The 26558-nt window shown below is 38.8% G+C and overlaps 2 protein-coding genes across 3 annotated transcripts in view; one reads left to right on the top strand and one right to left on the bottom strand.

Annotated features, from left to right (window-relative positions):
* ZNF292 (zinc finger protein 292) overlaps positions 1–11343 on the bottom strand; it is a 90032-nt gene extending 78689 nt beyond the window's left edge. Inside the window, exons 1-3 of one of the 2 annotated variants that reach the window (XM_032484558.1) lie at positions 11212–11343; positions 8385–8627; positions 7989–8185 (exon numbers count right to left, since the gene is read on the bottom strand). In XM_032484558.1, coding sequence (XP_032340449.1) covers positions 7989–8156 — 168 coding nt within the window. In that variant the 5' untranslated portion in view covers positions 8157–8185; positions 8385–8627; positions 11212–11343. Of the gene's footprint in view, positions 1–7988; positions 8186–8384; positions 10901–11211 lie in introns of those variants that run through there. The other variant, XM_032484560.1, reaches the window with a different exon arrangement.
* Positions 10900–25518, top strand: LOC116665294 (translation initiation factor IF-2-like). Its single transcript, XM_032484562.1, has 2 exons — positions 10900–12010; positions 24342–25518. Exons 1-2 carry the CDS (start codon positions 11181–11183, stop codon positions 24412–24414), a joined length of 903 nt encoding a protein of 300 aa, XP_032340453.1. The 5' UTR covers positions 10900–11180; the 3' UTR covers positions 24415–25518.
* Positions 25519–26558: the final 1040 nt, after the last annotated feature.

Here is a 26558-nt window from a genome sequence, read left to right as displayed (position 1 = left end):
AACTGACTGTGAAGGAGATCAAGTGAATTATTAATTACTACTTTTAAATTTAGATTACCTCTTTCTAAATATAAAACGTAGGAGTTATGTATCTAGGAGTTATGAACTTAAAACACAATATTTCCTTTATGTTAGTCATCAAAAAGGATGCCAAAAGTTCCTCATGAATACATTACCCATATATTTCAAATTCATTTTTTAAAGAACTGCTTCATTTTAGCCATTTAACCATACATCTCAGTTCAAATGCCTAATAAAACTGAACATTTTCTGAGGATTCAGTGTCACACTATCAAGTAGTATATAGCAATGAAGAGGTGCTAGGAGACAATTTGGGTTAAACTGAGACATTTAAACAGGCTAAATGGTTTTTAATCCTACTATCTCACAGGTCTTTGGATTAAACAATTCATTGTTAGTAAAGCATCTAACACAGTGCCTGTTTTGAACATGAATTCTCTTCCTCTTCAATCTCTTTGGTCTAGACTCTTAACTTCAAGCTTCACCCTCACTTCAGACAAAGAAATCAAAGTGGAATGCATCACACATAGTAAAGATACGTATTGTTCCGTGACAACTTTGTTTCAATGTGACAACTAAGCGGTGGAAGTAGGGGGAAAAAAGGAAAGGAAAGAAAGAAAGTTACATCTTATTATGAGCTGAGGTCAAAAACTTGTAACTCTAAAATCTACAGGCTCACTCTTAGGTTTCTATAAGCTCAAATTTGAGAAACACTGTTAGGAGTATTGGACTGCCTCTAAGGTAGAAGGATAAAAGCAGGGTGTTGGGGAATTTCAGACTGAATTGAAGGCTAAAAGCAAGTTCTCCAGTTAAGAAAAAAGAAGTTCAAATACAGGACAAGAGCTAGGATATTATCATTAGATTGTACAGGGTAGAGACAACACAAAACACAAAATACAGACTAGGTATAACATTAAGGTAAAGAACCATGGCAAATAAGAGGTGGTTCCACAAATTTCCCAAAGTTACCATGATGGAGTGGGATGCCCTTCTTCTATCTGGAGATTGAGATTAGAAAATAGAAATGGAAATACCTTCTGCCAACCCTAAAGGGCCAACTGGATGTGCTTCAATGATAGAATATGGGTGACAAGACAGAAAGCAGAGGGAGGGCTAGAGACGAAAAATTTAAATTTGACCCATAGAAGTGCTTGGAATTGCACTGGAGAATAAAGGGATACGGGATACGTGGTAGATTGTTATAAAATTGGTCCCTGAAGAATCACATCTCCATGTATCCACAAAGAGGTTGGGTTTGACTACTTGTTGAGCCAATGGGATGATGCTGAACATGACACAAGCAGAAGCTTGAAAAACAGTTGTGCTACAGAACTTGCTCTCTGGCTGCAATGTAAAGAGCTCCAGGGTGAAAGTGGAGCAGAGATGAGCCAACCTAACTGAGGCCCCTCAACCAACCCACCAGACACATGAGTAAGACCATCTGGAATGGCAGACAACTGACCAGCTGACTGCAGACCCCCCCAACAGACCCACAGCCTTGAAAACAGTAATAAAAATGGCTGTTCTTTTGAAGTCACTATGTTTTGGGGCAGTTTGTTATACGGCAATAACTGATACAGGACACTTCAAGAAAAACCAAAGATTGTAACATTCTGATCTTTTAAAAAAATTTATTTCAATGCCTCAAACTTGGAAGGCTAAGTCTTTAGGATATGTAACCGTACATTATCTACACTTACAAGATTAATTAAAATTCCTTGGTTTGGATGCTAAACCCTTAGTCTGGTTCTAATCTACCCTTTCTATCCTATTTCTCATCCCAACCCCTGACATTTTTCTCCAAGATGCCAGTTTGAACAGTTGTTCTATTCCTCTAAGGTTTACTCCCATCCATCCCACTTCGGTTATCCACATTCAAGACCCATGACAACAGTGTTTTCGTTTCCTGTTCAATTTTTAGCTAAATTATGTATCTTCAGAATGCTCTAATTCTGTTAATTCATACTCCACTTTTTGTATTTACCACAAGACACTTTACTACCAAGTAGTATTAGTTGCTTAACTATTAATATATGCACCAGATTTTGTAAGCTCTATCCACACCATTATTCTCCATAGCTCCCTTAGTGCTCTCACATAAAGAGAAATTTTAATATCTGATTAAAATAAACTAAGAAAAGACATGTATAACTGGTTAAATCTCAACAAATCATCTTCGCTAAATGTAAGTAAAAGGGGAAAAAGGAATGAGGTACACTGTGCGACTCTAAATGCCAAAAGAGAAACAATGAATCAAGAGGCTCTCCTGGAAAACAACATATAGTTACAAGTTACAGTGGGTATGTGACAAACACATCAATGAAAGTAAACTCTCCATTTTATAAATGAATTACTCACATACTGATTGGTTAATTTCATGAACTGAATTTATGTCTGAGAGTTGGGAAAAATAAGGTAATTTCTCAACATCGACAGAATCTCAAGGAAAGTAAGTACAACAGCAGTTCATATAGTTAAGACCATATATTTTCAAAAATCCTTGGTTTTGCAAGTTATCCATATAAATTTTCATGAACGGCAATAGCAGAATACATCTTCTCTCCCCTCCACATTTTAATTTAGGACCAAGAAGAAGTGTCAAGAAGGAAGCAAGTAAAATTTGGTAAAGCTTTCCTTTGCTAAAATTGGTATAAGTATATTCTGGAAAGTGGAACTGAATATCTCTAGTATGCATACTAATTAGGAACATTTAAAAAATTATTTCTCCTGAGAATTACCTAAACTTTTAAAGTTTAAATGACTTATTACTCCCTCAATACCTAAAGTAATTATCACTAATTAACAAGTAAGCCATCTTTTCTTTCTGTAGGATTTGAAGTGTCCTACAAATTAGCTTAAGATATCCTCTAATAATCAGAAGAAAGTCTAGTTTCTAAAGGAAAATGTTTAAGCATTTTCAAAATTCTTGCCACTATAACCAAAGCTAAGCAAAATATGCCAATAAAAGAATCAACTTGTATCAAACAGATAAAACAAAAATATACAAGTATATACTGTAACTACACAATTTTAATACTCAGTAGCTCTCCTAAAGTTTTAATTTGATTTTTGTTTCTTATACCAATAAGGCATTAAACATAGTTAATAAAGGTATTAAGGTCTAGATCAAATCCTACCTCTTCAGTAAAGCCTTCTCTGATACCCTAGCCTGAAGTGTTTACTACCTTCTTTAAACTCTTTATTGAAATTACTATACATAAAATTAACTTATTCCTCCAAATAACCACCAATAATTAACTCATTAATTAGACACAGCCATGGATTAGAATTATTATTATACAGTTTAAAACAGAAAGCCATAGGTTTACATGTGCAGCTATGGAATGATCTTGAAGATATCTTTCATGGTGAAAAAAGCAAGATGCAATGTACAGTATGTCCTCATTTTTATTCTTTTTAAAAAGAGTGAACAGTATTTCTGGAAATATGCATAAAATACTATTGGGGATTGTCTTTGCGGAAGGTGACTGAAGGCCTAGGGTGGGAAGGAGATCAAGTTTTCATTGTATGCCCTTTCTCAGTTCTTGCATTCTTCTATACATTTCAATGTATCACATATTCGATTTAAAAAAAAAAAGAATAAAAAAGAGAATAAAACAAATTTGTTAACGATACACAGCTTTTTGACATCTCACTTGTCATCCTGAAGTGATATTCAAATACCCTATTAGTTTATACCCTACTAGAATCTCCTGCATCTTCTATCCACTAACATTTAACCCTGGTCCTTGCAATAAATGCTTTCTTAAAAACAGAATTTCAATTATATCAAAAGGTCTGCTTTAATAACGACAACTAACTATGCTGAATTTGCTACCTCTTTAACCTAGTAAAAGTGAATTGTTTTAGTAATTGCTTACACAATTGCTCATAATTTCTAAAAATTAGAAAATTTCAAGTGCAATGTGCACTCCAGCTCAGTGTGCATTTATATATGGTTGAAGAGCACTGACCTGGATCTCTTCCAGATTAACTACATTTCTTAATATAACTATATTAACATGAAAAGAGCATAATGACCGGGGGGGGGGGAACCTTAACATATTCTTTTTCTTTCTCTTCAGCGTTTCTCAAAAGGGCACTGTGGGTATTTAGGTAGAGGGATAAATTTCCATGGGATGGGACAGTCCTGATCACTTCAGAAAATGTAGCATCCATGAACCATGGGCACTTAATACCACTTGTCACATCCCTAGTCACTTCAATAACCAAAAAACTGACCCTGCATATTTTCAAATGCCCTTGAGGGGAGAACTGCAGTGGAAAAAAGTACTCTGCCCAGTTGAGAAGAACTGCTTATATGAACCAATGTATGAAGTGTGTGTGTGTGTGTGTGTGTGTGCGCGCGCGCACGCGCGTGTGTGTATGATACCACAACTGCAATCCAACCTTTTAAAACAATTATCAGTCACCAGATGATAAACAACCAAAAATAGTCACAACTCATAAATCAATCAACCGGTCATCCAGTCCAGTGCGCAATGCTGTCAACAAACATCATGGTCCAACAAATCATTCATCAATTATTACAATGGCTTAACTTTTAAAATATATAATCATAACTTTTAAAATATATAATCATTTCATTTTAAAATATATAATCATTTCAAATCATTTCAATAATCAATTATTCTTTTAGAATGCTTCTATTTAAACTCCCAAATAAATAACCTGCTACTGTACTATACTCATCTCAGAAATAAAAGATATAAATCACAATTTACTACAATTACTTGTCTACCTTCCTCCAGACTGCAGGCTCCTTGTAGCCAGGGACCATGATCATAATTGCCTGGACCCTACTGTAGGTACAATAACAATGCTGAATGAGTGAGTGAATACTGGCCTAGTCTAATAGAATAAACTGTCCAGTAAGTTCCAACTATAATCAGTTTTTATATATAATAATGATACTGAAATAAATAAATGCAAGAAATTATTCCTAGTTATAATATATTCTTTTTCTAAGTTGATTTTAAGAAAACTCGTAAGTCAACTACATTACCCAGATTACAGCTAGCTTGTAAAGATATAAGGAAATCTAAGATTTTTGACAGGCACTCCCATATGCCCATCCTCTACCACCTTCCCCTCCTCCCACTCAAGCTTTAAGCAAATGTTCATGTAAAAGTGGGGCATGCTTCCAGGAAGCAACCTAATATAAAGAGCAAAACAATACTGTTAACAATAAGAAAACCTTAATGTTTTTCATTTCTATTTTACTTTTCAGAACTTAAGAAATCTGTTACTATTCTACCTCATTCAAAAAGAAAAAAAAATCTATAAACAAGAAAGAGTAAGCAACTTCTATTCCTGCAGGTTTCCTATATTCTTCAGAAATTCACCTTTTGTTGAGGTAAAAAATTCAGAATATAAACTAATTCATGTTGAAAATAAATGCAAGAACAGGGATTGCACAAGCACTAAGCATCAACACTTATAGAATACTAACTCTGAAGCCCACTAACTCTGGCAAGTATTTATTCATCTTTTCCTTCTTGAAGCATGTGAATATCCCAGTTTTACAGGAAAAGCTTAGATAGAAAAAGTTAAATGATAATCTCAAGGATAGAAACGAAGCTATAATTTCTAGCTCCTAGTACTTCTAGCATTGTTTTTAGACTCCAATGAATTCTGTAATTGTTAACCACTGCTTTGCTCAACTTGTATCAAAATGTTAATAATGGCTAGGATACAATTTTAAAGAAACAATTATGTTTCAAGTTACTTCCTATCTGGCAAGATCACTGAAACAAGAAGCAAACTTTAAAAATAATACATAGAAAAATGTTCTACAGGGGATCTCAAACATCAGATACACTCTACTCTTCAAATAATGAAGATCACTTTTAAATGAATTTACATTATTGTGGGATTTTAGTGCTTGAAATATTTCATTATTTTTGAAATCCACAAACCCAGCATGTTTTATTACTGTTTCATGCAGCACTGGTCAGTAAAAACAATTCACGTGCTGTTAGACTGATCACCTAAAGCTAATACAGGAAATTACTTTCATGCTGACAAAAAAAGTTGTTTCATACATCACAATTTTAAAGTGATAAATTTATGATGCTGCACACCCTCAAAATTAAGTCCAACGTGCATGAGATTCCTGTTTCCCAGAATTATTAATCCTACTTATGAATATTGCTGGTCAACAGTATTTACAGTAATTAGCGTTAAATCCATTAGTGGAAACTGTTACCTGAAAAATGTCTTTCAGCAAAGCTAGACTTTACTTTTCACTGACTTTTTAAAAAGCTCATTTCACTTACAAATAAAAGAATTCCTTTTATGGTACCTTACTAACTTTTTAAAAATACCTAAAATAAATATTTTAATTTAAAAGATCAATTAAGAAAAAGTGGGTATGGCCATGGTAGTGAAGTAGGTAAATTTCAACAATTCTTTAAAACTAAGACTCAAAGGAATGAAGAATCTCTAATATTGCCATAGGTATTCACTAGACCTACATTACCTAAGTGGGGGGCTTTCACATTGCATATACTCCTAGACAAGTCACCAATTTCAAAAAGTGGTTTTTTTAAGACAATGAACAACCATCAAATAATTTGTGACAATAAAGCGCATACAGCAATGGAGATTTCTTGGTATGGGATCAAGTTTCCCTAATCTTATAAAGAAAAGTTTCAGAACTTGGAGGGTAAAAACTAAGTGAAAATGTATCTACTTTGAAATGCTAAAATGGTCCAAGATTGTTCGACCTTAAGTTCAGTATCTTTCCAAAACAACTTCTCTGTAACGATACGTTCACAAGCTAACTCTAAATGTGACCCGTATAAATTCTTCTTCCCCCCTCAAGAGGGTAATCTAACCAAAATCTTCACCACAGCCAACAGCAGCACCTTGAAATTGCAAACGAAACTGGAGGGTATGTAATCAAGCGCAAATGTAGACCCAAACGCTCCGATTTCTATCAAGCAAACAGTGTTATTAACATTCCAAATCCTGGTTAGAACGCAGTTACTGGAAATCACTGTCCTTGTGCAAGAAAGGGAAGGAAAGGCCTGAAACTGACCAGAGCACGGGTCGACATGGGCCTCAGTCTTCTCCGTTTGACCAAGAGGCCAAACAGGGAAGAGTCCAAGTAACAGAGGGGGTGTGTAGCCGGGGGAGGAACAGAGAAAACCATACGCCTCCAAAGGTGTAAGCAAGAGAAGCGGACTCATGGAAAAGCTACTCCACAGGGACATTCGACCCTAGGATACACATACAGGGACAGCTTCTCTCCACCGACGAGAGCAACCTTTACCTTGGAAGCGGTGCACCTAGCAAGCAAAGGCAGGAACGGACACCTCCGCGCCCCTCATCCACGAACGTCTCGCCTAGCTAGAAGGGGTCGGCGGGGACTGCTCCTCGGAACATCAACAAAGGCCCCTTCAGTCTTAAGGCGAAACTCGAACAACAAAGGCCCGGAGACAGCGAGAACGGGGCCGGGGCGGGACGGATGAAAGCAGGGAGAGGCAAAGAAATGAAACCACTGGGGGCGGAGGCCCGTCGGAGTGGGAAACAGGGGCGCAGAGGCGGGGGGCGCGGTAATCCCCAGAGCACAATAAGAGGAGGAGAAAGGGGCCTGGCCTTCATTCCCCCCTTTTCCTCTCCCTGCGGTGGAGCGGACCCTCGTCCTCGCCGTCTACATCTCTCGGCCTCAGGGACCGCACAGTCCCGACTTCGGGGAAGGAAAGAGGAGGGGGGATTTTCCGCCCTGACCACAACTCCCTTCCCCCAGCCGAGAGCCGCCGACAACAACCGCCTCAACGGCAGCCACACAAAGGCGCCTTCCTCGTACTCCCCGCTCCCGCCCGGGCGGCGGCGCCGACGATGCCACGGCAGCGACGACCACCGCTCGGCCGCCGGGCGCTCACTCGCCCTCTTCCCTCTCCAGCCTGGGGAAAGGGGGAGGGGACCCCAGGCGCCCTCACCTGGCACAGCTGCTGACAGTACTCCGTGGCCGCCTCCACGGCCTGCACCCGGCTCTCCCGCAGCTGGCGCTCCAGCTCCTGGAGCCGCTCGCCCAGGCGCTGCAGCTCCGCGGCGCAGCCGCCTCCGCCGCGACTCAACCTCTCCTGCTCGGCCTCCTCGTCCGCCATCTTCACACCCCGCTCCGTCGCGTACGCACCTGGGTCACGTGATAACACAATGCCACGTTCGGCGGGGTCACGTGCCGGCCGCGCTCGCACGCCGCCGAGCACGTACAAAGGGCCCGGTGGGGAGGATGGGGGGCGGGGAGAGTGGCGCGAGGGGGCCGGAGGGAGGTGAAGAGAAGGAGAACGGAGGCGGGCGGGGTTGGGCGGTGCGGAAAACCGCGGTTTACTTACCCCGAGCGGGAAGTGGGCAGCCGTGGACGAAAGGGGCGGGCCGGTGGAGGCCTGTTCTCGGTCACGTGGGAGCCGCGACGCGGGGAAAAGCCTGGGGAGTGGCTGTCCTTTCGAGCGTCCGGATCCCGCCGTAGCTTTCCCAGTCCCCCGAAGACTTCTACGGACACACGCCCCAGTTCCCCAAGAGGACCGGTGCAGGAGAGCTCTGGGTGGGCTGGGGTAATGGCCGCATGTGCGGTTGGCCTGAAGGCAGGCCAGAGGCAGGGCAAGAGGGAGAAGGTAAAGCCCATCCATGGCCCACAAACGTGAGAGCCAAAGCAGGGCTGTGAACTGTCAAAATTGTCTGACTTCTCACCAGGAGGGGGAGGAGGGATCTAGTGCCTGTGGTACCAGATCTCGTCCCGCTCTACTCTCCTCTCCAGCCCCAAGAACGCCTCTCCCTGGGAAACAATCTCTAGGGGGTGGAGGCAACAAAGAAAAATAACAATTGGAGCACAGCGGAATGAAGTTCAAATCTTAAGTCTGGAGAACGGAGCAAACTTAAGAAAAGCATAGCTTAACGAGATTTCAGACCATGAAATTGTGGACGTTGGAATCAGATGATTTTTAAATCACGGAAACATTTCTAGAATAAGCGATAGCCAACTAATCTGTTTCACCGTGATTTAGGACTCTCCTACACGCTACAGAAATCACCACCACTGAAAACATGCTATATATGAAAGCTCTTGAAAAGAAAGTAGGTCAAGAAAAAAAAAGAAAGAAAGAAAGAAAGAAAGAAAGAAAGAGACCAGGAATAAGGACTCCATTAAAAATCACAACGGAGGAGGGGAAATTGCTAAAATAAAAGAACAAGGTTATGGAGAGTTATTATAAATTAAACAGCATTTTTTCCTGGTGCTGCAAGTAGAGGTGCCATTCTGAACCATATTTTATTTACAACCTGGGAAGAATGAACCCTTGGCACTTGAACAAAACACTACAAGTACTACAGAAATTCAAGTGCTTAAGCCTAAATTTCAGAATGAAACAAATGTTTTGTTAGTAGCCGAAAATTAGACAAAAAGGCTTATCTTTCTTACAACCGAATGGGTCTTCGGAAATTCAGAAACAAGGGTAGTGATGAGGCACCTAGGCTTTTCACTATCATATTCCAAGTGAAGTGTATTTCTCTAGTACAAGCATTTAAGATAAAAAGAATCCCTATCGTGTGTAGCATCTTCTTCAAGAGATTTCTAGTGTTAGTGGAAAATGCTCTAGACAGTATGTTATCCAGAATTAATGTTTTGTAATGCATCAGTGATGACGATGAATAATAAGTGCCATTATTTAAGGTGAGTCTGCACAAATGAACCCTTCATGAAAACCAGCATCAGCTAAAATAATAGTATAGTATATGTGTGCTGATAATACACATTAGCAATACAGGTTCTTCAAATATTTACTCATGGAAGAGGCTAGGGAATACACTCAAAGTCTCAAAAACAAAGATACAAAAGTATCGCCGAGAGCTTAAAAAGCAACAGTTAAGAAAGTTAATGGATTTTAATATTTGCAGCTCAGTTTCCCAAGTGAAGTATTTTAGATATCCAAACCAGGTTCCTCCAGTTTGTTATTTTAGGATGCCAGTGAAAAACATTTAAAAAATGGAAAATATGAGATTAGCCACATATCCCAGTAAATCCAAGGACATCCAAGTTATCAAAGGCTAGCAAGGCACATTTTCACTTCAAGTATAATCGCTTACCCCAAGACCTAATCTATAGAAAGAAAGAAGGGGAAAAAGGGAGGAGGAAAGAAAGGAAAATATATCTAAAGAGTAATGTATCCACATACTGATTTAAAAAAAAAAGCTGGAGAACGTAGGTCATTCCCATTTCCTGCCCATGATAGCCCTAAAATCAAAGACTTGATTAGCAAACTGATTCCGAGCATTATCACTGTCTGGCTAATGTCCCTCAGCATGAACAACTAGGTCCTTCACCTTTATTTGGTATCTTTCATCCCTGCCTCCCCCTTCCTCCATTCCTCTGTTAGAGCCTACAGGAAATGTAAGGACTAGGAGTGAGTGGTGTAGTTATTTAACAATCATTTATTGAGTACTTCAGTGCAGGCACTGCTTGATATAGGGAAAGTCAAAGGTGAGTGAAAACTATCCCTGGAGAAGCTTACAGTTTTGTGGAAGAGTGACGTGCAATGGCAGTACATGAGGCAAGTGTTCAATTAAGAAAATGCATGTAGATTCAACTCAGAACACCAGAGTAGTCTAAGGTGCTGACTGGAATGTCCACCTAATCTCTACGGAAGTGCAGGGGTTTTAATTAAATGAGGACTGGAAATACTATATCCCTTGACAGGTCAACCTTCTCTTGGCGATCTCAAAAATTTCACTCTTATCCATTAAAAAAATAAATATATCAACAAGTACACATGGCTTATGGTACCTGGGTCGATTTGTTCTTTAAATACCTAAGTCTGTCTTCATGGGAATCATTACACACACGCACACACAGACCCCTACTTACTGAGACGTTCCTGGGGGAATTCGGAGGCCCATTCCATCGAGAAAACAAGCATAAGCCCCGGGGCCAAGAAACTCCGCGTCTCTGGGGGACTCAGTGCCTGCGCCGCGATTGCCCGTGCCCATTTTGGACACAGCACGACTGCTACGGACGTGATACAATCATATGGGCTTTTACTCCCAAGAGAACCGATTTCAGTGTAAATCAGGGAGACAGAAATAGACACTACTCCACCCCTGCGATCAGTAAAGCTGGGGAGACCCTTAGGGGACAGATGTCTCTGCGTCCAGGCCGCGCCTGCCTACCTGCTTCACGAGTTCCCCGGACGGCCCCGGCCCCCACCTCGCCGGTGCACATTTTTTTCCCTAAAATGCTTGAAATAGCAGGGCCTGGGGTCAGGAAGAGAGCCGAGTCGTGCCGGCTAACAGAGCCAGAGGGCCGCGCCAGGGATGCAGCCGGCGCGGCGGACGGCTCAGGGCTGAGGCGCGGCAGGTCCTTCCGACCCCGGGCTGAGAGCAACCCCACGGCCCGGCCCCCGCCCCGCTCCCGGGGAGAGAGCGCGGAGCCGAGAGCATGCTGCCCTCCCGCCGCTCTTTCTCCCTTCCCCGGCTCTCTCCGGCCACCGCGACCGGGAAGCGGCGCAGGGCTGGAGCCGGGCGGAGACTGGCTCCGATCGGCTCGACTGACCCTATTCTCGGGTCCCCATTTGGCCAAGGCCGGACGGGGCTCCCGGGGCACAGCCCGGAGCTCGCTCGCCTGGCAGCCGCACGGGTGCTCTGGTCCTCCGTCCGGGGGCCGGCGCTCTGCAGCCGCAGCCCCGACATCAGCCGCCGCGGCTTTTCCACCCAGCGCTGCAGATCAAGGCCGCACAGCGGCTGTGGCTCCTGGCCCGGGAGCCGCCGCCTCCCGGGGCCTCCAGGCCGAGGGATGCTGGAGCCTCTCCAGGGCGCGGCGGGGCGCCGGGGCTCCGGAAACCGACCGGGCAGCGATGCTAGAGTCTGTCCTGCGGAGGCCGCGACGCGGGTACGGCTGCTGGTCCCGGCAGGCTCTACCTGCTCTCTTCCGAGGGGCTGGCCGCCTGCGCCAGCCAGGCCGCCTCCTGAGGTGAGGGCCGGAGTCTGTCTGGGGATCGGTCCCGTTAGAAAGTACCCCCCAGAGTCTGGGGACCACTCCTGTGCCCACAGACACACAGAGGGAGCATGGATTGAAGGTCTACTGGAATCGGTTAAAAACACACCACATTTTTCCGAGGAAGACATTTTTCATGAGAGAAACAGCGAAGGGAGTCCAATCAATGTTGAAGACATGAGGCAGGTGCAGTGCCACATATGGAAATGATTCCAAAGGCACCAGAAACACTGGGCCCACATTTAAAAGGATTAATTCTAGTCCTTGAGTTCTTCCCAGAAAGAGAGCATATATATTTAAATGAACAGGTAACTAAATGAGGAAGGATATTTGTATTGCTTATTTGGATTGTTTTAGGTTTTTTTCTTTCCATGAGTAACAACCAAGTGCAAATAAGAAAGCATTCTAAGGAAAATGCTTTTATTAGAACCTGAATTGTTCAAGCACAAATTAACCAAGGTGAAAATAACTGCAAAACAAAGCATAATGAAATCTTGAAGGTGTAAATGTGATACACACTGTCTCTGCAGAGAATCTTTGCATTGATTCACAGTATCTCTCCGAAGAAGCAAAGAGAGATATATAGAAAGTGACTCTTTTCTTATATTTCTAAGTTTTAGTCACTGTATCTCATTTACCTCATTGGAAATCCATCAGAGAATATCACTTATGTGGTATCTGAATTTTTAAGAGCAGGAATGTCAAAGTATGATGAACTTGCAAATGCATGGGTCTCTCTTCCTAGGAGTTTTGCTGATTTCTGTGATTCTTTTTCAGTTTTTTGAGGTTAATTTTTGCTTTTATTTGCCTGTGTAACTTAGCTACAGTGGCTCGCAAACTTTTTTGACCTAAAAAATACATTTTACATCACAATTCAACAATCATACACATATAATATATGTATATAACTGAAATCAAAGTTTTGTCAAAAATGTCTACCCTGAGTTTTCTGGTTTTTAAGATTTTTTTTTTAGCAGTTTTAGGTTTACAACAAAATCGACAGGAAGGTACAGAAATTTCCATATACCTCCTCTCCACACACATGCATAGATGTTACTTTTATTTACCAGAGTGGTACTTTTTTTCTAAACTAAGGATGAACATACACTGACACATCATAATCACCAAAGTCCACAGTTCACCTTAGTTTGGACAAAAGTATAATGACAGATATCCACTGTTAAAATGTCATACAAAGTGTTTCCATTGTTCTAAAAATCTTTGGGGTAGGGGAGAGGGTATAGCTCAAGTGGTAGAGTGCATGCTTAGCATGCATGAGGTTCTGGGTTCAATCCCCAGTACCTTCTCTAAAAGTAAATAAATAAAGCTAATTACCTCCCTCCAATAAAAAGTTTAAATAAATAAGTAAATAAATAACTTCCATACTATAGAATGGCATATACAATCTCTCTCTTTTTTCCCTTGAAAAGAGGTTCAAAGCCTTTATGTCTATAAAACATGGCCCACCCATGCATGGACCAAACAGGTTCTAGGTGGCAAATTCTCCCACTAAGTACTACTGCTTTTCTTCCGGTATTGAGCCCTGTCCCACCAGTCCTGCCCAACAGCAATGTGGTGGTGCAGGGGGACTCCTGTAGGATATTTGTTCGTAGGAAGGACCCAATTTCTGTGCCCTAATTTCTGTGATTCTTATAGACATATTCTTCCATATAACAACAAAAATAATAATTCAGTTAGTATCAATTTGAGTATTTCATGTTCTCTTCATACACTGGACCAGGATCAGTCCCACCAATCACTTACCCTCTATCACACTTTTACAAAAATGCTCTCTTACTCACTATTCCTCTCTGCACATCTTCAACCTCTTGACTTCCTCTCTAACCAGAGCTCCTCTGTGAACTCTTCCTTTGTCTTCCTGGTGGAGTGAAGTCTGGACACATCTGTCACCAGAGTTAAGTTGATTGATTTGTACTGCTTTCCTTTAGCCCTATTTCCCATACAAAAACAACCACCCTTTAAAATTCATGTAGCTTTGATCTACCACTTACTGCATTTTGACTTGAAATCTGTTATCTTGTCTTTTATGACAGTTATTCTTGTTATAGATGAGCCACACTCACAAGCCTGTAAGCCCTTTGAGGGCAGAGACTGTGTCTTATATCCAGGCTTCCTTCCTGAATACCCTATGGCACATTTCAAGGTAAAAATGAGTATTTAAGGGGGAAAGTATAGCTGAATTGGTAAAGCGCATGTTTAGCATTCAGGAGGTCCTGGGTTCAATCCTCTTTTATCTTCTCTAATAAACAAACAAACAAACCAAATTACCCCCATTTTTTAAAAAGTATTCAATAAATGCCCATTGAACTAAATTCAATTCAGTTTACTTTTGGCAGTCACGGATATGAATTTGTACTAATTCTCATTGTTATCTAAAATCTCCTAGACTCTACAGGAAGAGCAATGATGCTCTCTAAATTTAGGAGCTTGTTTACAGCTGGCTTTCTAATATTTGGAGCATCTGTGTTTTATCAACCAAAGTATCTGTAATCAAATGTTATAGCAAGTAGAATCAAACGAAGACAAGATAGATGCTCAGTTGTTACACTGTATCAGATGAACTGCAGAAATGCTGGCTCTATCCTCTTTCATAAACTTAATCTGTGCTTTAGATCTAATTTAATTTTGTCTTTGCTCTTACGTTTTATCACATTGATTTTTTTCTTGTCATCTTCTCAAGAGATTCCAAATTTTCAATCCAATTGTTTTCTTAACATAACTGAATCTTTTCTCAATTTCTTCACCATGAGTTTACCCACTAATACCTAGTGCACTGCTTAATATGGGACCTTACTACCTTCCTAGGGAATCTAAGGAGAAAATAAATGTAAGAAGATTGTCTCTGATTTCAGGTAGGGCTTATGCTTCAGGAATCTGAATTCTCTTACAGCAGAATCTCTAAAGCTTTGGTGTACATACAGATCACTCAAATATTTTGACTTAAATGCAGATTTGCAAGCTGCAACTCTAGGAAGTCTGATTAAGTAGACTGGGGTTGGGTCCTAGAAACCTGCATTTCTAACCATCACTTCAGGATCCTTCTATTCATACTGTTCCAGACCCGAAGTTGTCCAATTTCTGCTTTCCCTTCCTTCCCTCTAACTCATGGGGCTGGTACCAATTTAGTATAAAAAAAAAAAAAAAAAGCCTGGACACCCTCATTCTTGCTCCATCCACCAGCAAGCACAAACCACCTTTTAAAAAGTTGTAGCCAACTCTTCATTATTTGTTCTAATCAGTCTAATTATCCAAAGCCTTTGTTTTGTGAATCATCTGACTTCTAAACCGCCATTTTAATGTTTGGCACACAGGAAGTGCGTTCTCCATAGACATGCATTTCTCAACCTCCTCCTCATGCATTCTTTAGCAAGACTACTGGTTGAGGAGAACAACATGATTACTTCTTAACAGCCCTATCAGAAGAGGTATGAAAGGACTGGAGAAGAGAGTTCAAAAATTTCCCTGTATTTATCAGTCTTAATAAAATGCATTTTTCCATATGTATAAGGGTAAGTGGACAGGGAAGAAAGAATTAATGTAAAATTGGATTTGTGAATTCCATTATCCATGGTCCTGAGATTTCTTGTAATTGCTAACTAGGTGCCATAAAGTTTTAAATTATAAACATAATTCATGTTTGGGTAAAATTTTCAAATAGTAAAGAAAGACATAAAATAAAAAATAAACATCTTTCTTCACTCCTGTCCTGGAGAATAGAGTTCCACCCTGTTACTTGACTCAGCGATAGTTTGTTTATTCTTCAGAACTTTTTTCTGCATATGTAAGCGTTTGTGTGCTTATTACCACTCTACTTTCTTAACAAATCTACTCATATGACTCATTTGGGCAGTTTTCCACTTCATCTTTTTCTCTTAATAATTCATTTATAAATTTTCCATATCAGCATTCTTTTTAATGGCCAGATGATAGTCCATGGTATGAATGAAGGTAATTTAATTAATTATTTCATTGATAAGCAATTAAGTTATTTTCTCTTTTCTTTTTTTAACTATAAAATTGTTTCAGGGGCCTTCCTGGTGCACATATCTGATTATTTGAGCAAGGAAATATCTATGAGATAAATTGCTCAATGAGGAATTATTGAATCAAAGCAATTTGTGATTTTAATTTAGTCAGATGTTGCCAAATTGCCCTTCCAAAATGTTGGACCAACTTATAGTCCCATCAACAATGTGTGAAAGAATTTAGTTTCCAGGAATTCTTAGTAGAATTGACTATGTTTTGTTAAGCCTATAAAATAATTTCATAGTTTAAAACTTATGATATGGGGGGATGGGAGTAGAAAGGATAAATTGGGAGTTCAAGATTTGCAGATGCTAACTACTATATATAAAATAGATAAACAACAAGTTTCTACTGTATAGCACAGGGAACTATGTTCAATATCTTGTAGTAACCTGTAATGGAAAAGAATATGAAAAGGAATACATGTATGTATATGTATAACTGAAACATTGTGCTGTACACCAGAAGTTGACACATTGTAAACTGACTATGCTTCAATTAAAAAAATTTCATAGTTTAAAAATCATATCTCATTTTGATGAGCATTTCTTAAATTTTGAGTCAAATTGAGCATCTTTTTTTCCTCAAAGAAAAGAGCTATTTTTATTATGACCTTTTATAAAAAGCTTATTTTACATATCTATATATATAGTTAAGAATGACATTTTTAAGAAACATTTTAAGAAACAGAATTTTGGGGGGGAGGGAGTTCCTCTTTTTTTGTATACGTATTTTTACTGAAGTATAGTCAGTTTACAATGTTGTGTCAGTTTCTGGTGTACAGCATAATGCTTCAGTCATATATGAACATGCATATATTGGCTTTCATTTATATAACATTATATATTATATATATAATGGAATGTTACTCTGTCATAAATATATGTATAACATATTCTTAAGCCAACCATCTGTTGATGGGCATTTGTGTTGCTTCCATGTCTTAGCTATTGTAAATAGTGCTGCTATGAATGTTGGGGTGCATGTGTCTTTTCAAATTAGTGTTTTTGGGATATATATCCAGAAGTGGTTTGCTGGACCATATGGTAGTTCTATTATTAGTTTTTCAAGGAATCTCCATATTGTTTTCCATAGTGGCTGCACCAATTTACGTTCTCAACAATAGTGTGAAAGAGTTCCCTTTCCTCCACATCCTCCCTAGCATTTGTTAATTGTAGACTTTTTGATGATAGCCATTCTGACAAGTGTGAGGTGATATCTCTTGTGGTTTTTGATTTGCATTTCTCTAATAATTAACAATGTTAAACATCTTTTCATGTGCCTGTTAGCCATCTGTATGTCTTCTTTATAAACAATGTCTGTTTAAGTCTTCTTCCCATTTTTTTGATTGGATTGTTCATTTTTAAAATTTTGAGTTGTATGAGCTATTTGTGTATTTTGTATATTAACCCCTAGTCAGTTGCATAATTTGCTAATATTTTCTCCTATTTCATAGGTTGTCTTTTCATTTTGTTGATGGTTTCCTTTGCTGTGCAAAAGTATTTAAATTTAATTAGGTCCTATTTGTTTATTTTTGCTTTTATTTCTTTCACCTTGGGAAACTGATCCAAGAAAATATTTCTCTGATTTACGTCAAGGGTGTTTCACCTCTGTCCTCTTCTAGAATTTTTATGGTGTTATGTCTTACATTTAGGTCTTTAAACCATTTGAGTTTATTTTTATGTAGAGAGAATGTTCTAATTTCATTGTTTTAATGGGGCTGTCCAGGTTTCCCAGCACCAGTTTTTGAAGAGCCTGTATTTTCTTCATTGTATATTCTTGCCTCCTTTGTCGTAGATTAATTGACCATAGGTGTATGGGTTTATTTCTGGGCTCTCTATTCTGTCCTGATTGATTTATATATCTGTTTTTGTGCCAATATTATGCTGTTTTTATTACTGTAGCTTTGTAGTATTGTCTGAAGTCTGGGAGGGTTATGTCTCTAGATTTGTTTTTTCCTCAGGATTGCTTTGGTAATTCTGGGTTTTGTGGTTTCTATATAAATTTTAGGATTATTTGTTCTAATTCTGTGAAAAATTTCCTGGGTCTTTTGATAGAGATTGCATTAAATCTGTAGATTTGTTTGGGTAATATGGCCATTTTAATAATATTGCTTCTTCCAATCCAAGAGCATGGAATATCTTTCCATTTCTTCAAATCATCTTCAGTTTTCTCCATTAGTGTTTTATAATTTTCAGTGTGTAGATCTTTCACCTTCTTAGTTAAGTTTATTCCTAGGTATTTTTATGTGATTTAAAATAAGATTTCACTTTCTATCTCTGATATTTCATTATTGGTATATAGAAGCACAACAGATTTCTGTCTGTTAATCTTGTATCCTACAACTTTGTTGAGTTTACTTATTAGTTCTAATAGTTTTTAGGTAGAGACTTCAGGGTTCTCCATATAGACTATCACGTCATCTGCAAATAGTGACAGTTTCACCTCTTGCCTTCTAATTTGGACTTTTTTTTATTTCTCTTTCTTGTCTGAATGCTGGGGTTGGACTTCTAATACTATGTTAAATAGAAGCAGTGAGAATGGGAATCCTTGTCTTGTTCCTAAATTTAGTGAGAAGGTGTTCAGCTTTTCACCATTAAGTATTATCTTGTCTGTGAGTTTGTTATAAATGGCCTTCATTATGTTGAGATATGTTCCCTCTATACCCACTTAGATGAGAGTTTTTATCATGAATAGATGTTGAATTTTGTCAAATGCTTCTGCTTCTATTGAGATGATCATATGATTTATGTCTTTCCTTTTTGTTAATGTTGTGTAGCACATTGATTGATTTACATATGTTGAACAATCCTTGTGCCCTGAAATAAATCCGACTTCATTATGGTGTGTGATCCTTTTTATGTATTGTTGGATTCAGTTGGCTAATATTTTGTTTAGGATTTTGCATCTATATTCATCAAAGATATTGACCTGTCATTTTCTTTTTTTGGTAGTCTTTGTCTGATTTTGGAATCAGGGCAATGGTGGCCTTGTAGAATGAATTTGGGAGTGTTTCCTCCTCTTCAGTTTTTTGGAATAGTTTGAGAAGGATAGGTATAAGTTCTTCTTTATATGTTTGATAGAATTTCCCAATGAAGCCATCCATCCCTGGACTTTTGTTTGCAAGGTTTTTTTTTCTTCCTTAAATTACAGATTCTATTTCACTCCTAGTAATCAGTCTGTTCAATTTGTTTGTTTCTTCTTGGCTCAATCTTGGCAGGCTGTATGTTTCTAGAAATTTGTCTGTTTCTTGTAGATTGTCCAGTTTATTGGCATATAACAATTCCTAGTATTCTCTTATGATTTTTTGCATCTTTTTGGTATTGGTTTTTATTTCTCCTCTTTCATTTCCTATTTTGTTTATTCACTTAAGAGACAATATTTTAAGCAATTGTTAACTCTGTATAATATGAATATAAAATTTCATGAATATACTATGCTTGAAATTGCTTATTAACTTAGATGTTAAAATACACCTTTCAGGGGAAAACTTATTCTCTTATATCAATAAAGGAAAATTGAAACACAGCTCATTTTTTTTTCTTATTTAATATTTCAGCCAAAAGAATGACTTTCCGGTATACTATTCCCCTTTTGTATTAGTGACAGAAAGTAAATGACTTGATTTCTAGTAAGAGTTATTTATTTTATATGAAATATTCAGTGAACCAAGGAGGTAACTTTGTTTACCTTTGCTTCAGGATATGCTCAAGTCCTGCTTTCATTTTCATCCCACTGTAGGATTTCCTTCTTTGGTGCTCTGCCCTATTTCAAGTGTAGAAAGTAACTGAACACCTACAAGCACTCAACTGTCTGCAGCTTTGGTGCATCATTTAGAGAGTAAGAATCATTTCTCACTGAGCGCTGACTGGTACAACACACCTGGGGAGTAAAGCTGAATTTCTCATGGTTTCTCTTTGCTTGGGTTTCCTGTCAAATGCGTAAAACCAGGATTTAAAAATGAATCAAACGTGCTTCAAATACATTTTCAAGATTAAAGTCAAACATTATTTTTCAACTTCCAAATGATCAGCATTGCTCCTCACAGAATTATTAGAAACTGCTCTGTACATACTCATTTGAGGTTCTAATGCTGTAACTATGAAAAACTAGCTTTATGATGAGCAAGATTTTGGAGTATTTTGTATCTTTCATATACTGAGCTATATATATAGGAAGCAAAAGGCTAGTTTTAAAAGGGTACCTGCTTCACCATTACTTTCCTATATAAGGTTTTTTCACTAAGAATTTTCACGGTTACTCCAAATACTTTCCCTTCCAAACATAGTAAAAGTAAAGCCCCTTGTTCCGTTGAAGATGACTGCAGGTTCATACTTGTGCCTTGCAGTGTGTGAAGAAGAATGCCCAGAATATCTGTAGCGAAGACCTTCATGAATTGAAACCTAAGCTCTTCATTTCCACCTCTGATCTCATAAAGCCGTTTTCTGTACAATTATTTCAGAAAATAACTCCCTTTGACACATTTACCACTGTTGAGTTTCTATGGGGGGAGGGGGAGGCATATCTTCTAAAATCCTTAAGACTTGAACTTGTCTTAGTTGCTCTCGATATTAAGTGATTAATTATTTTCTTTGTTTTTGCCTCCAGCGACATAACGTGGTTCTGTTACATTGACTCTTTGATCTCACTAGAAACTCCTTCAGGCTGCTAAATGTTTTTCTAAGTTTCTGCCATCAGCCTTCTCATTATGTCCTCTGCTGTGGCAATCTCATCCATTTTCATGACTTTAATTCTTATTTTTATGAACGTGACTACCAAATCAGTATCTCCCATCTGAACATTTCCCTGATTTCAGCTTCTCATCTCCATCTGCCTGATGGACAGCATCACCTATGTTTTTCTGGTATCTCAATCCCAAAATGAACCCATAAATTCCCCTCCCACCCTTGCTTTCACCCAGGATAAGCTTTCTCCTGTTATCCTACTTCTGTTTAGGGCATTACTGCCCTTCCAAGACTTAGGTTCCAGATCTTTACTTCAGCTTTGACTTTTTGCTTCCCCTTTCCTTATGTGCAATCAAACTTGCCAAATAAATCTTTGTATCACCTCTTCTCCCTTCTCAAAGTCAGCCCTCAGTGGCTCTCAGAAATCTCTCTAGGAAAGGGTTTCTTAATTAGCCTCTTTACCTCTGCTGCTGCTTCTATTTTGTGCTAAGAATTTCTGGCTAGAGCTGTTTTTCTGAGGATAATTCTGACTTTAAGGCAACATAATCTAGAAGAGTTGAGCCCCCAAATCTGCAGTGAACTAAGGGTGGAGAATTAGGTAAGCCACTTTCTCTTTTATTCTCTATTTCTTATTTGTATTGTGGATAATAATAATTCCTACAATCTGTAATTGTGGCAACTGCATGAAAATATGCTCAGAAAACACTTATCCCTGGCACTTTATTAGCATCCAACAGATGGTAATAGTTATTACTATCATGTCACTTTGTTGCTGAAAACAACGTCACTCCAATCTCCACCTCTGTCATCACATAGCCTTTTCACTGTGTGTCTACATGACGTTTTGCCTATGTATCTATGTGTCACATGGCATTTTCTGCTTCTTTTAAGAACACTAATCATATTGGACTAGCACCCCTCCCCACAACAATTTCATCTACTGGATTATATCTGCAAGGACTCTTATTTCCAAAGAAGGTTAAATTCCCAGGTACCAGGGGTTAGGACTTCAACATATCTTTTTGAAGGACACAATCCAACCCATAACAGAGTGTGACCTACAAAGATCTTTTAAAGTTAAAATATATTTTAGTCTAAAAATGAGTCTGTGATGATGTGATAAATTACAATAAATACTGGAGTGTATTGATAGTTGTAACTGAGCAGGACCCTATGGGGCCTTCCCAGGACAGGCTCCTACCCTTACACCTACGTCCTCTGCCTGACTCTTGTTTGTGGGAAAGCTTTAGCTTTCTAGGCCTTCCCTGAATTTCAACGAATAAATTTAATGAGAAAAGTGAGAAAATGCAGAAACAAAGGAAAATAGTCAAGCAGGACAAAATAGTAATAGTTTAGCCATTAAACAAAGTCAAGGACTTTAGCTTCTCCTCAAGGGCTATAGATAAGATTCTGAGCCATATCCTTTGAGCTGTTTTGCAGATAAATGAAACCCCCACCAGGTGAAAGAAGTTAACAGTATGCTGACCTCAAGCACGTAGACTACAGACTCAGAAGGTCCGACCAGAAGGTTGATGACGTTGACGCCTGATTACCTCACCAGCAACCAATCAGAAGAATGTCCAGGAGCTGATCGCATACCCCACAATCCTCTCCATCACCCTGTCTTTGGAAAACATTTTCCTGAAAATCACTGGGGAGTTCAGACCTTTTGAGCGCTAGCCGCTCGTACTCATTATTTGGCACCTGCAATAAATGCTGCACTTTTCTTCATTAGAACCCAGTGTGTACATGTTTCCTGCATGTGGGTAAATGGACCCAAATTTGGTTTGATAACAATAGTCAGAATTATGCCGATGTCTATGTCTATGTCTTAATCCCTATAACCAGTGACTATGTCAGGTTACATGGCAAGGGAGAATTAGGGTCGCAAAGGGAATTACAGTGGCTAATCTGACTTTAAGATAAAGTGATTGTTCTCAGAGAGAGCTCAGTGTAATCACAAGTATCCTTTACATGTGGAAGATTCAGGCCGAAGAGAAGGTCAGAATGAGTTGATGTGAGAAAGGCTTGATTAGCCATTGCTGGCTTTGAAGATGAAAGGGAGCCGCCAGCCAGGGGATGCGGCAGCTTCTGCTAACTGGAAAAGGCAAGAAAATGGATTCTTTCCTTAGAGCCTCCCAAAGGAATGTAGCCCTGCCAAAACCTTGATTTTCGCAAAGTAAGACCCCTTTAGGACTTTTGAACTCCTGGACTATAAGGAAACAAATTGGTATTGTTCTAAGCTACTAAGTTTGTGATAACTTACTACAGTAGTCACAGGAAGCTAATGCAAATGTTAACATCATATAAGGAAGGAAGATTGTCTTTAAACTGACAAATTTTAGTATAATTAGGAACAACCTGAAACTTTAAAATAGATATGTTTAAGATAGATGTTAGAAAAAATATCAATAATTTGACTCAGATAATAATTTATCAAAACCAACTGCTAATGCGTTACTGCTGGAGGTAGCTGAAGGATATTACATTAAACCAGATTCTTGATGCACCAGACGTTTCTGCATTTGTTCAGTGGCATTATATTTAGAAACCAAATAAGTCTTTCAGTCATATTATTTGTGCTTTGTTTCCCTTTACTAAAATAAAGCCTACAAAATGGATGCATACGCCCATTAGAGTGTGTTGAATTCAATCAATATAGCTGGATTTAGAATTTTAATTTCACTAGCAGTATCAGAAAGTTCACCTGTAACCAGTTCTCTCTGGGGATGATTGCCTTCCTGTGTAAGCTGATTTCCATAGTTACATAGAATGAGAACTTGGCCCCCTGAAAACAAGTTATTGATCTGGTAAGAATCTACCTTATTCTTATTCATATAAGCTGTTTTCAGTTGTAAGCATTTAAGGCTCTGAAAAATCACCCTATTCTCAAGAAATACCAAGTAAACTTGGAGTGATGATTGTTACCCTGATTTTTCTTCTAACATTTTATAGATTACCACATATTTAAGTTGTATCATATTCCGCAAAAGTAATATTAGCCTTAGCGAAGCAAGAATTCTCTGACCCTGACCAGAGACCATGATTTTTCATAAACTGCACATTTTAAATGGGCCTTCTCCCCTTTTGGTTTGTTGGTCCTTTTCAACAAAATACCCCTGACTCTAATTTATAAACCCAAAGGCAGGAGAAGGAGGAGGGATAGCCCTCTGAGAACTTTTATGGAGAAGACAGGTTGACTACAGAAGGGTTTGTGAGCCCAGAGGTTTTACGGGTAGGCCTACAAAATTCCCCGTTTCTTGCAGAGATTTATTTCTAGCTGCTAAGTTTTATTCTCTACAAAGTGTTTTTTCCCTTCCTTTCTTTTCCTTTTCCCTACTCTCAAAACATTCCCTGAGAAGTTTCCTTTATAACTGTACATATGCACATACACGCAGCATTGCCATTTCAAACAATATCAAGTTCAAGTTAGTACGGGTAATGTGTAATAATAATTGCTGCAAGTTTCTTTAAGTGAAAGGAAAGTGCTTCTAGCACTGTTGACGCTGTGCTGTGTTCATGTAAGTGAGAATTATTCCTTGGTAAACACTCAGCCGTAAAATTCTTCCCGGCAGGTGGGAGAAACCTGCAGGTGGGTTCCAGAACCCAAGGAAGCACGGCAAGCTGGACTGTGACGGGCTATGGTAAACGAAGAGGGCACCAGATTACGGAAGATTGTACAAGGAAACTGATGGATGAAAAATCTGAAGTCCTGGCATAACAGCTCACCTCTGGCATCTCTGCATCTTTATACCTGGAGTCTTCTGGTTGTCAGCACCAGGAGCCCTCACTGTTTGCTAGATTTGCTTGATCCATAGGTCTATCTATAGCCATATTTTCAACTTTCTTGAGTTTTAACTATATGTTTTCCCTTCCACTCCTAGTAGTGATTAGTGCCATATTCTAATTCTAAAGTGCTGCAATTGTTTTAATAATTTGACCTTTAAGTTTTTGGCTTGTCCTGTTTCAGTTTCTTGACTGAGGGATAGGCAGCATAATCAGACAACCAAAGGCAACTTCATGTTTTATCCAACTCACCTTTGTCATCTCTGCATCTTTCTAAAAAATGTTAGTTTGGTTTTGCCTTCCTGAAAAGCAGATACTCTATCTCCAACCTCCTTTTTAAATCAAGGTTTTCTATGTAAAAGTTACATAAAACCAAAGTGGTCTCAGAATATCCTTCTCTATTATATTACCAAGGCAGAATGAGTGTGGAAGCAAAGGGTTCCACATTTTCATTTTCCAGCTATGTGCAGTAAATTTTTTTTTCTGAATTACATTTCCTTAAATCTCTTGTCAATTATTATTGAGAACTGCATCATTTTCTGGGTAAAATAAACCAGAGCCTCTAAGAGAGGTTTCACAATATACAATAGCGAGGATGAATTCAAATTCAATTTTAGTAAGTGCTTTGTTAGGTCCTTGGGGTTTCTGACTGATGATAAACCTATGTACAGCACTTGTTAAATTTCTATTGATTTCAGCCTCACGGTAAAAATCATTGCTTAGCAGAAAAACAATAGCGGTGAAATAAAATGAAAAGCAATATAATATTTATTTTTAAAAGATTAATGGGAATACAATGAATGTAATAAATTCCTGTTGTAACATAGTTGAGTAGCTTTATAAGAATGTAGAAATATTGGGAGAAGAATGTAATATTAACCACTTCTCAATAAAAAACATTATAACATGTATCTTTCAGCAGCTAAATTTACTTTCCTGCAGCTCTTTGTATGTAGATAATTTTCACTCCTACAAACCTTTGCATTATTTATGCCCTTTAATCTATAGTATTATGGTAAAAGAGAATTTAGCAAGAAAATATTAACTTCCTCCTCTAAATCTCCCCTGAGATCAACAACTTGCAAATACATTCTTTGTTAGAGGAACAGTCTCCATTTTTAACACCAAGATAACAGCTCCTCACACAGCTATTCTCTTGCTTGATTAGGGGCAAAATGTCACCTTTGCTGAAAGCAAACTACTGCTCTTCACAGCAACCAAATGATCAAAACCACACTTTATAGATATACATTGTTAATGGACTTCCAAAGGAAAAAAAAAAGTTGTTGATAGGGTAGTTGTTGCCTGAGCTAAGAATTGGAGAAACCTGAAGGAATCTAGGACAAAGATAATTTTATGATTCTTTTAAAAGTATTATTTAAATGTATTATTAAATTCTGTTTCTCTAAAGTATTATTTTAATAATAATTTCAATAATTATTAGATGACCTTTGATATTGAACCAAATCACCATAATCTGCACCTGAAGGATGTTTCAAAGTAGTAATGGATGTGGTCCCCTGCATTTTCTTTTGTTCCCCTAACCCTGCCCCAATTGTGCTGTGTGATGTTGGACCACCATTGCCCCGAGGATAATGGAACCAGAGAACTAAGGCAGCAACTTCTTGTTCATTTCTTTGCTTGCTTTTAAAGTTTGACTCTCCAGGACCAAGTATAAAGCAGAAAGACTGGAAAGGATACTTGATAAAGGAGTTCCACTCTGCCCTGACCTTTCATTCCTATCTGAGAGCAAATTTTAAAAAAAATTATTTTTTCATCTTACACTGGGAGAGGAAGGGTACAGTGGAAAGAAAATAAGAGTAAATGTTGATGAGTGGTTCCTTGAAAGGAGGTCTCACCTCTCCAAACAAAAGTCTGGGTTGGGAGAGGGATGATGTTGATAGACTCTCCAGGTCAAGTCGGGCATCCAGGAGTCACTGTGTCTGGTATCCTGCTTTCTGCCAGGTAGCCCTGTGGGTCAGATGAGATGCTTTGAGTGGTATAAA

The sequence above is a fragment of the Camelus ferus genome, chromosome 8 (genome assembly GCF_009834535.1).
Source record: "Camelus ferus isolate YT-003-E chromosome 8, BCGSAC_Cfer_1.0, whole genome shotgun sequence".
NCBI classification, from domain to species: Eukaryota; Metazoa; Chordata; class Mammalia; order Artiodactyla; family Camelidae; genus Camelus; species Camelus ferus.
The sequence above is the reverse complement of the archived record's forward strand: the minus strand, read 5'-3'. Positions and strand labels throughout refer to the sequence as shown.